The sequence below is a fragment of the Zonotrichia albicollis genome, chromosome 5, assembly GCF_047830755.1.
Source record: "Zonotrichia albicollis isolate bZonAlb1 chromosome 5, bZonAlb1.hap1, whole genome shotgun sequence".
Classification (NCBI taxonomy): domain Eukaryota; kingdom Metazoa; phylum Chordata; class Aves; order Passeriformes; family Passerellidae; genus Zonotrichia; species Zonotrichia albicollis.
Genome location: NC_133823.1, coordinates 56292532 through 56304424, shown reverse-complemented (window position 1 = coordinate 56304424; position 11893 = coordinate 56292532). Strand labels below are relative to the sequence as shown.

Here is an 11893-nt window from a genome sequence, read left to right as displayed (position 1 = left end):
TTCAGTGGTTTTTCAGTGTGTGTGAGAATGTATTTGTGTGTATGGGAGGAGAAAGAAGTGAATGCAATGATGGCAGAGAAGGTGAAGAAGTTAAAGCAATTTCAATATTTGATGTTTTTGTTTGAAGTGCCTTTGAAAATCTTACAGTTAGGACTATCACTGTGCTGATTTTAAAATAAGAGACAACATCAAAAATATCAAAGAGACTAGAAAGATTTTAACCTTTAATCTGTGTTATCCTATGTAGTGTCCCATTGATTTAATGAGATGTAGAAACTAATAATTCAAAAAATTCTGACTCATATTTCAAGAAATAATTAGCATGTATTATCTGATAATAGTGCAGTGGGATCTGGCTAAAACCATAGGATTCTCGGGGAAAACAATGATATGGTAGTTTAATGTCTGTATGATTTATTTTTTATCACTGTGTCATGCTCATATTACATGGGTCTATCTTATGTAAGCATAATAAAAAAGGATCCTGTACTTAACATTAGGCCATCAGCATTTTGGATAGCACTGGTAAAATTTATCACCTTTATTGTGCATTGCTGCAGACATTCTAGAATAGCCATCTTAAGCAAACATACCATGCCACCCTAACACTTCTTACATTTTGTGGTTCTGTCAAAAGATTTTGGAAGACCAGTTATTATGCAGATGACTGTATTACATAAAAACAAGTTATGCAATGCTGGTATTGTGAAAGTGACTTATTTGCAGGACTAATGATGAAGTACTTTATTTGTATTCTTTCTTGCGAAACATTGTCTAATATCTGCAGCTGAAAGGAACCACAGAGAAGGTAAGAATTATTCTGAGTATGACTCAGCACAGAATTTCTTTGTTTTCTGGGTCTGATTTGAATAGATACTCTAAATCCAGATGTTGATCTTAGGAGGAGAAAGGTCTTGCAATATTACTCAACAACAAGGTCTTTGTGGGGAAAGCCTTGCTGTGGGCGCAGATCATCTCTGAACACAAGATGTTGTATTGAAAGACAGCATCATGTAACTTCTGTTTGTGTTTTCCTGATTGTGTTGCCTTAAGATGTTGGATGGAAGTGTCAGCTCAATATCAGATGTTGAGTTCAGCTCAGTACTTCCCTTCTGACAGCGATGTCTCTGTTCCTGGGCATCACTTGGCAGCATCCATCAGCTACTTGGGCTGCTGTCAGGAATGCTCTGTTTTACATCCCTCACCAGTTCCCTTGCTCTTGCACTTTTGATGCTCTGACCTCTTCCTTTAGTTCAATTTTTGTGGTCTGGGCTCATTTGGTTTTTCTAGTTTGTTTTCTGTGGCTGTCTTGCTCTCTGTAAGGGGTTTGAGTCTGGGAGAAATCCTCATTGGCAGCAAACAGGGGAGAGTATTTGAGATGTGATGGGCAGAATACAGGATGCTTAGTCCAGAATTACCATTCACTCTTTGTTTCCATGTATTATTTCCTCCTTGAAGTAGTCTTTTACCTGTATATTTAAATGGATAACAGAATCTGTTTCCTCTTCTTAATGTTTCTGTTTTGATTTGTGTTTGGTGTTTTTTTTTTTTATTTTCATCACTTGTATCTGCATTACTTGAAACCCAGATTCTGTGTTTCAGAGAGAAGGCTGTTTGTTCCAAGCTTATTCCTTGGGAAATTCAACAAAGATACCTGCCAACATGAGGTGCTGAAAACATAGAATTAAAAAGAGACAAAGTTGGTGGGTTTTAGTATGTCCTTCTGACCTGAAGGTCAGATGTACACTTCTACCAGCAGGACCAATAGGTATCAATAGATTTTTCCTTTGGCTCATGTAATTTAATTTCAGTACTATCTATATTTTTGGGCTCTATGACATTTTGTGATATCAAAACTCAGGGCAACCCTGCGAAGGCAGGAAATGTTGAGGAGCACTCCATGGACATCAGAAGGCTAATTAATTACTTTGTTATACTAAATTATATTATACCTGTATTACACTATAACTATATTACACTATATTACACTAACAAGAAGTATCACTAACCACTAGAAAACCCATGACTTTCTGCCCGAGAGTCCCCACACACACAAGTGGATCCAATTGGTCAGTGAATCCAAAACACCATCACCAGATTCCAGTCAAGCAATCACCTCAGGTAAACAATCTCCAGAACACATTCCACATGGGCACAAACACAGGAGCAGCAAATGAGATAAGAATTGTTTTGATAATTCTTTTCTCTCCTTCTCCCACAGCTTCTCTCTGTTCAGAGGGCATGTGGATACCACGTTGTGACACTGAGTTTCATAATCTGATCTATCTAGTTCCTACTGCATATTAAAAACCCAAACGTAAACGTCCTTCCTATTGCTGTTCTTTTGTTCTGATTTTGCCTTAGTGAATTGCCAAACTTGGCTTCATAGTTGTCTCTAAACACCTGAGAGAGTTATGATTCCTTCAGAAGAAAGCACAGGTTGCTCTGTTAGATCATTCAGAACATTAGAACCAAGATCTGTTTTAAATTAAACTGCTTATAATTACAACGAAGCCTCACAGTGGCAGGGTCCTTCAGACATTACTCAGAGTGAATTATTATCCATCTAGTCATTAATAGCATTGACAAATCCTGTTCATATAAAGCTAAAATTTGTGTGTGAAATGACATTCTGTTTTGGAATCTAGAATCGATCACTAAATAAAAAGATGAAAATTTACCAAACTGACACTTAAGGCTTATTACAAATCTTTGAATGTTGGTTTCTAACTTCACAATCATTGGGATAAGTTTTGTGAATGAGAAATGAGACAATTAGACACACTCTGATGAATTCATTATGTCTTAAAATATTTTTTAAAAATTCCGTCTTATGCTGCTTTCATACAGTATAAGGCTTTATTTTCACAATGAATATACATATGAAATATTAGACATTTTTCAGAGATTTTCAGTAGAAACAGTAACCTGGTTTTCTTTGTTGCTGGGAAAGTTTGCTTTTGACTGAACAAGTAGAAGTAGTGAAATTTCAGTTAATGCAAAGCAGAACAACAGCAAGGTATCTGAAAGGGTTATATATCATTAAATATTAATTTAAAATAAAAATATTACTAAAAATATGTTTTTCTCTACCCAGATGTTATTCAGCCATTTTCCAGGGTGTGCCACTGTTAGTGAAGATTTCTGAGAGAGGAATAAGCATGTCTGGACTGAATTCCTGTTGTTACCCATCTGTACAGAAGAAGATCTGTCACTTGTTCAGGGGAGCACAGGTAGGTCCTGTACAACAGCCAGACTGTTGTTGATCAGAACTGGATTTTTGGAATTTGAGGATAAATAAAACTGTATGAGTTTGCTTTCTGGAGCTTTAAAATCAGTTGGGAAGTAAGAAACATGACTAGTTTGTCTCTCTTCTGTTTGGTCACTTTTTATCATATTTCAAATATACAGAAACATTTCACAGGGAAAAAACATAAAGGGCAGAAGTGCTTCCATACTTGGGAGTTCTGAGAGGTATATTCAAGCCCTGGCAGACTTTTAACCTTTTCTAGCTTACAATAAGTTTGCCATCCTCTTCAAATCCTTTGATTGTATGGCTTTTGTTCTCTTGAAAGGGGGACAGGGCTGCCTGGTTACTCAAGCAGATGCCAGGCTTCTGATTTGCATTTGATGAAAGCCACTTGTGAAAGCAGAATCAATGCTCAGATTTACAAACAGTAAATGTGGGTATTGGCTTGTCATTTCTTCCTAGGTTGTTGTCCTATAAAGCTGTTCAAGTTCCTCTCTTCACAAGAACATCTTCCTGCTCTCCCTGCTGCCCATAAACATTATGTTAGATCGAGATGAAGGGTGAGTAATTCGTTTTTACTTTCATTACCTGTTTTTGTTTTTCAATTTAACAGCAAAAAAAGGAAAAGGGGAAAAAAAAAGAGTGAAAATGAAGCTATTTAGAGTAATGAATTATAAGATGATGAACCACAGTAACCAAACTCTGTGTGTGTCTGAAGGGGCCTAATTACACAACACCAGAGGCACAAGAGGGAGCTTATTGTGGACAACAAAACAGTGCTCTATTAATGCTGTCACTGTACGGAGAACAGCATCAGCATTAATTTGTGTGCTTATATCCAGGTAGAGACTAGTACAGAATGCATCAAGAACAACAGAAATGAGTCTAAAAGGGTTGTATATCAAATCAAAGCTAGCAGTGAGAGTGGCTTTATTTTGAATGAAACAAACTGAAAGCAAGATGGCAGTGACTGAACAAGTGTTTCTAAAATAAGGGTGGTTCTGACTAATCTGTGTGTAAACTCCTAGTGATTAATGTCTAAGATGTTGAAGTACACGAATAAGGGAATCAGCAAGGGTGATATGAAGCTCAATTATTTGAGTCTTTCTATGCCATGAGATCAGGTGTTATAGACTATATCAAGACCAGCACCCAGTAAAAGCAGCTGTGGATGTATCTTTTCTCCTGTTTAAGAGTGTCTATTCTTTTTGCTTTGGATATGTGGTGTAACATTATCATTTCATGCCTAAGACCTCATCAGAAAAAGCACATCATCAGTAATGTGACCTAATAAATGGACTAGAGGAGAGGTGCTGCAGTTTCCCTTTAACATGAACTTGAATGAATCTGAGTTGCTTTGGCTTGGGTGTCCCATTCACTGGTGTTGCTCCATAAAACCTTGTTCACTGTGGTAAAACATGGCCATTCTAAAAACGGAAAGCTTCACATGTTAAAGACAAACACTTTCTATAGTGCAGGAGGTCAGATAGAAAACTTAGCCACAAGCAATAGGACTAAATATAAAATCTAAGGTATTCAAAAGCTCCTTCTTTGTCTTGGCTGTTTCTGTTTTTCTGTGTAGGGCTGGGCAGGGCAGTGCATGGGCTTATGAGGCAGACATTAACGAGGTGCTGTATTGCAATTCCTACTGCAGTCTGGTGTGGCTTAACCCTCTTGGGCTAACTCAGCTACAGCTGCTGTGTCAACACAAGATGAGTCAGCTTTTGTAGGTTTATACCCAAGCAGCATCACTGAACTGCTTCCTGGGTCTGATCATCTTTGGCTAGTGCTTCTTTGGGTATCTAGAAATGTAATTCTAAATGGCTGTATATGTGGGAATTTAAAACAGATTCATAAATTATTACCTTATTAGTGTCAACTTTTACTTTCCAAACTTGTGTGTGCATCAAATATGCCAAAATATTTTTCAAATGTAATATTACAGATAAAGTGGTTTTATTCTTTGCTTTATTGTGCAAATATTTTATGGATATATTTTTCAAAATCATAATTTCTCATAAAAAAATAATTACTGCTGTAATGCCAGACAGTGTCCCTTGAGAAATAAAAAAGAAACAAAAAAATTACCTCATTTAGTGACTACTTGCCACTTAATACACAGGGACATCAGGTAGGCTGTTGTGGCAGGTAGATATTCATATTTGGAAACTTAATGTAGGAATACCTCCACAGAAACTGCAGGTTTAAGTGTTGTCATTGCTGGGATTTTGTTTGCTTTAGTTTTCTTAACTTGTTAAATAGGAGGCAAGGTTGCATTACTTGATTTCTTCTAGGCCTGGGTTTTAGTCCCCATGTACAATTCTGGTTTAAAGTCTGACTGCAGGTATCAGGACATGAGTTTTATTGGCTCAATTATACGAAATTTCACGCTTTGTCAGGTTGTTTATTTTCAGAGAGTATAAAAATATGGAAAATTTTCATCCTGAAGTCAGGTATTATGGTACAGCTATACCCATTGCAATGCAGGAGTGCATGAGCTAATGTGCTAAGACCCAAGTGAAACCTGTAGTGAGAACTGGGCTGGTGTGAAGAAATTTGACTTGATATAGGTCACTGTAAACAGGGCCAGTAGTTACAGTGAACCTGCTTGGCTCAAGGTGTTACTGTTTTGTTCTTCAGTGAGATTTGAATCTGCTTAATGTTCATTTATTTGGGGGTCAGATCATACCCCAGGTTAGCTATTTATACCTGCCCAGTTTTTAGGTTGAGGGCATTCGAAAACTTTCAGGACCAAAGTTTGGAACAGCCTTGGACAGCTGAGGCCAGGAAACAAATAAAGGTACAATTTCCATGCAGATATATGATCAGGAGGCAGGAATGGATAAGAACTATTTCCAGGTGGACAAAATCTCTCCATATTCATGAGAAGCAGTTCTCTGACAATACTTTAGCAGCTGTATTTTCTTTTCCCTTTCCTCTACTGTCTTCCCGTCACACTAAGTAACTGAACTTTCATTTTAGTTATCAGATTTCACTACAAACTTTACTCTCTTATGGTTCTCTCCCTTTCCTCTTGTTGACTCAAATGCAAATACTTCTTAATGGCTTTCCCAAATTAGAATTCTTTTTTGTTATTGTTTTGCATACTATTGTGTATACCTCTTACAAACTTTATTATTCCCATTTCATGCCCCCTCTACATGTACCTCTTACCTGACCGCTGCTTTGTGACCCAGTCTTTATGGGCCAACTCATCCCTGCAGTTGAAAACAGACTCTTATATTTTGGCACTGCCCACCACATTCCCTCTTCAAGTCTCTCATTAAATCTGTTCCTCTCAGAGAAACAGATTTATTGCCCTTCACTGCATCTGCTTATGCCCAATCCAGTTCTCAGTTTTGGGTTTGTCTGAAAAGAAAAAAAACAAACCCCTATGACTATCAAGAAAAAAAAAACCAAAACCACAGAACACCATCTTTCAAGTAAAAATTGTAGAGTGATCTCTATGCTATCGCTCATAGCTTGATCAAAAATGATCACTCATCATTTTTCCATTATTATCTTACCAATATTCCACATTATTCAGAACAGGGATCTGACTTCCTGAGTCATCCATAAAGTGCAATCTTTCCCAACACACTGTGAAAACCAATAGACTTTTTGTTGAGAATCCTGTTGTTTATGCATTCAGAAGGAGAGTTACAGTGGGAGTTCATTTTCTGTGATCTCTTTTGTTTCAGATGGAACAGATGGCTGAGCAAAATAAACATCTGTATGTGAACTGTTAAATGTTCATTTGTGTGTGACAGTGTAAAGGGAAACATGGACATCAATACTTATCCACAAAATATTTCTGAGGGAAGATTGGAAAAGTTTTGACTTAACACATAAATCAGTAAAAATATGCTGAGAACTGATACAAAAAGAAGAAATCACTGGCTATTTCAGTAGTCAGTAATGAGAGATGTGCTGTGCCCCATACTACACAAAACACTATAGGCATATCTGTTCAGGATAATGGGATTTCTTTTATAGTAATTTTACTGTAAGAATTCCTGTAAACTAAGACAAAGAGGAAGTAAAGGACAGTCTATTAACTGCTGGTTATCTGTTGTCTTTGCCTCTCCTTTTTTTGATATGTGAAAATTACAATCCAGCAATCTGAGACATCCTGATAGTTGTATCAGCTGATATTTTTGTGATTGGTCTGAGAATTTCTGTTACACTCAGTATTTGAGCTATGACTTCTTTACTGAAACTGAACTCTCCAGCTGTACCTTGATTTTCTCCTCTCTGGTTTAGGGGACAGTTCATATAGCATGCAGATATTTCAGTTAGTATGTTTTCTGAAGTCCTTCTACCATTTTATAAAGGGACAATTTCTGTTCAATATTGACTACCATAGGAAAGGTTTATAAGGAAAGATAATATATTCCATTACACATACTGATATCTCTGCAGGGATGTGGGTGAAATATAGGCAAGTCTTTGGATGCAAAGGCTCTACTATAATATATTCACTAGTTATTCTACATTCTCCTTTCCATTTCCATGCTATGCCTGAGGTTTTGTATTGTTGTGTCTATTTTGTTTGACTAACTCATAACTGTATTGTAGAAATTGTTACAAGTAGAGAAGAAGGATTAGACATCTGTTTGTGGAATAATTGATGCTTTTGGCTCTTGGAAAATTGTTGGAGGCTATTTACTCTTATTTGGTGGTTCCTATTTGGATGATGGAGAGGAAGTTATTCCTTTGTTCTAAGCACACTAGAAAGAACAGAAGAGTTTGTTACTTTTTATTTTCTTTCTGTCTACTTTTCTAATGAACCTAATGTGAACTTTGAGTATTATACAAATGTATGACAGTCTGCAAGCCTGGAGTCTCTACTTCTATAATTCTTGTTTGATTCAATGGTTATATATATGCACAATAATAAAAGTTATTAGCAGTGAAAAAGAATGTAAATGGTATAATCTCACTTTTTATAATTTCAAGATAAACCCCTCTTTTGATAAATACAGCAGCTGAAACTTCTCAGAACTTGTTTTAGATTGTAGTGTCTTGGATGAAATCCTGATTCTACAAAAGTCAACAGTAGAGTGCCAATTGACAATGGCAAAGCTGGGAATTCAATGAGGCTTCAATTTCTAACACACTTAATGACCTGTTTTAGGCACAGGTATATTTAAATAAGGACCCCCAAAATGGAAAGCTGTATATGCTTGTTTATTGCACATATTCGGTGTAGGGTAAACAAAGGTGGTATAGAATGTAATCTTATCCCCTAAAGAGTTGCAGCTGAACCAATTACTAAAGATTGGGAGCAGGGCTGATCTTAACAGGCCACACCTGTAGCCAATAAGAACAGTGGTATAAAAGAATGGGTTGGTGGGAGTTGGAGGAGTGAGATGACTACTGTGAGGACCAGGAACAGTCAGTGCTTAGAGGAACTGCAAGTGAGAAATATCGAGGAGCTATGAAGCTCTGGCGATATGAAATCCTTGCACTATAATTATAATAGAACTCTTGATGTATAAGACAACTATTCAGAAGTATAACATGTCCTTAATTTTTACATGACTGAGTTGTTTTACTGAGATGGACTGTCCAGGTTTAGAGCAAATGTGGGGAAGAATTCCCCACAGGAGCTCCAGTGGGAAAACAGATCCAAATCGCCTCCTCCCCCCAACTGGTCGGGGAGAAAAATACCTCCTTGGAGAAAGGTGGAAAAAACCTGTTTATTAAACAATAAAACCAACACAATATCAAACAATAAAATCCCTTGCCTCTCTAAAAGAGATGACAAACTGAGAAAGTCCATCCCTGGGTTGCAGCTCAGCTCACTCAGTCCCTGGTCAGTCCCTCTAGTGCTGGAAATGTCACAGGCCAGGCCTGGCAGGCCACAGGTGCAGCTGTGAGAGCTCCCCTGGGTGTTCAGTCCAGAGTAGGTTTCAAGAGGTCCAAAGAAAAGGAAAAAAACCCCAAAAGTCCAGGGAACTTTGCCTCAGCTAGCTAACACTAACTAAAAGCACAAAATAGCTCTGTCCTGCTGTCTGTCCATCCATAGCACAGTCCAGGAGGAGGAATTTGGAGGAGGAGTACAGTGTCTGAAAAAAACCTGCCGCTTCTTCTCTTCCCCCCCTTCACTTTCTGGGACACTCTTAAAGGTGCAAAGCTTATTATTCAACATAAACAGAATGAGATGACTGGGGATAAAAGCATCATATAGTCAACACGGGACATGGACTTATTGAATTCGTAAGTCATTTTTATTGCAGACCTAATCCTGCTTTTCATGTCAGTTGAGTCTGGTCAAGGAGTTTTATTTCAATGGTAAAACCAAGAACTCAGGATTTTAGAAACTAGGGGACCCCAATATCAAATTGAAAGATCCCAAGGTTTTTGTCTGCAGACAGAGTTCAATTTTTTTCAAACAACTTACCTTGTTCTATTGCAATAAATTGAAATTCTAAAGTGGTGTTAACACTGTTGTAATAAATCAGTCTTGTCTTGTGTAGTAAAGAGCAAAGAACAATTTAGGGCATTAAAAGACCCTTAGATAATACCAGAGCTATCAAGCTCCTGTTCTTGAAGTCTGATACTTTACTTATCTCCAATTTACCCTGGACTCATTTTCAACTTTATCTAGTTCATTAGCTACAGACAACAAACTCCGTTTGACTCGCTTTTAATATAAGATTTCTGGAAAAAATTTGATACGTAAGTTCAATATCTTTGATGCTCATTATTTCATTTTACTTCAGGTCTTTGAGAAACCTGAGCATTAAACTATCTAATAACAGAAATAAAGGAAGAGTAAATGAATGAAAGCTGACTTTGGTGCATTTAGCGTACTTACTTTTCATTTTCAAAACTCTTTATCTGTTTCTGATTAAATCCACCCAGCCAAACCTGTTTGTTTAAGTTCTGTAGTCAAAGAAGAAATAAAAAACATACAAGTAACTCTAGGTGGATGCTGTCCAAAATTGAAATTAGCTTTAGAAAGAAAAAAAGGCATGAAATTCAGGACTTGGAAAGGGGTATACAGTGCCAAGGCAGTCATTCAGCCATATAAAGCACTTTTCTTTAAACCTGAATGAGCAAAGCAGGAATCTCTCTCTGATTTTTCCAAAGTTAGGTTTTTCCTTCTTTAGATGTTCTTGACTAAATTGCATTAAACAATTATATTGCTTGTCAGCCACACAGCTGCAGTGTTAGGAGGCACTTATGTTCCATAGTGTACAAATAGCACAAGGAGGACTTCCCTTTTTGTGTGTGTCAGTGTCTCCCCTTCCCTCAGCTGTCAAAAAGAAGAAAAGACTTAAGAATACAAAAAGTTTTAGCAAAGCAAGCAGAATAAAATTAAATGTAGTGTTATTGTGGGTATACTTCTCTGCAACAAATCTTTTTTCATTATACTTTCACTTGAAAGGGGAATTGAAAAATGTACAAGAAGAGAAAACAACAATTTAAATGAAAAATACTGTAGTACTTTGAAAAATAAGGTATTAATTTCAGTTTTTCATCTGCCTTTGCTCTTTAATACTTTTATTTCTGTTTTCTCTATTTTTTAATCACCTATTTCTCTCAATGTACTTGATTGTAGTTTGGATGGACATGATTTATGAAAATCACAAGAACTAGAATTTGTCTAAAGTACTTGGGGAATGAAGTAGGACTAAAACAGTAGTAGAAGCAGACATACAAAAATCTACATTTTGGAGTTCATCAGGTGTCCTACTCTCCAAAAATCAGAACAAAGTGTAGGATCAGGAGCCAAATTTATGCTTGATCTGGAAGTATTTACATCTGAGGGTTGCAAGCCAGAGAACTCCCTCTTTTCTCAGCTACTTGAGTGGATCATAGTGATATAATTAACTGTTATCCATAGAATCAGAGCTTTTATTAATCCAAACATATCCAAGACCACAGCAGATGTGAGAAGCACGAGTACCTTTTGCTGCACATGAGATTTATTGAGGAGAGGACCTGCAGAAGCTGAAGTTTTGAGTGGAGAAGGGTAGCTTGTTGTAAACTGTTTTTGGAGAAAGAGGAATGGATTACATCAGTCTGAAGCACAGCTGGAAGGAGATGCCTTTACCTTGCAAAGCAAGCAGAGGAGGAAAAAGTTCACTCATTTTTGGGTATCTGTAGACAGCATGACTACACCTCATCCGACTACACTTCGGTCATGTGAAACAATTTTAATTAAATGCAGAAGTAGTTCCTAATTTGACAATGGAGGCAACTTTGTAACGTTTCCTGCAGGCAAAAATACTACTTACAAATGATATTAATGGAAAGCAGAAACTTAGACCTTGTTCAAGGTTTGTTTGTCAGTGGTTAACTAGGCTCAGGTGCTTTGGTTTAATTCTGTGGAAAGCAGAGTGGCTGGAAAGCTGGTAGCAGTTCATTCTGAAACCTTTCTGGTGGATTTACAGGTGTAGTGTAGTTTGCTCAAAAGTGGTGGTGTCACTGCAATTCACAGGATCTAGCCAGGATTCACTGAGGTACATGGTAAGTGATTCTAAAGATCTGAAAATTTCTGATAATTCTTCTTTTCCCCCTACAAAATCGAAGACTGTGTCAATGCTAAGGGAAGATCTGTGAGAAAATCCCAAATTATCTGATATCTTGGTACCCTGCTTTTCTGTAAGGATATATTAAATATTCAGATTT

At 37.1% G+C, this 11893-nt stretch overlaps 1 protein-coding gene across 1 annotated transcript in view; it reads left to right on the top strand.

Annotated features, from left to right (window-relative positions):
* Window positions 1-3217: 3217 nt before the first annotated feature.
* LDB2 (LIM domain binding 2) overlaps window positions 3218-11893 on the top strand; it is a 367729-nt gene continuing 359053 nt past the window's right edge. Inside the window, exons 1-2 of the mRNA XM_074541795.1 lie at window positions 3218-3233; window positions 3713-3810. Coding sequence (XP_074397896.1) covers window positions 3791-3810 — 20 coding nt within the window. The 5' untranslated portion in view covers window positions 3218-3233; window positions 3713-3790. The remainder of the gene's footprint in view (window positions 3234-3712; window positions 3811-11893) is intronic.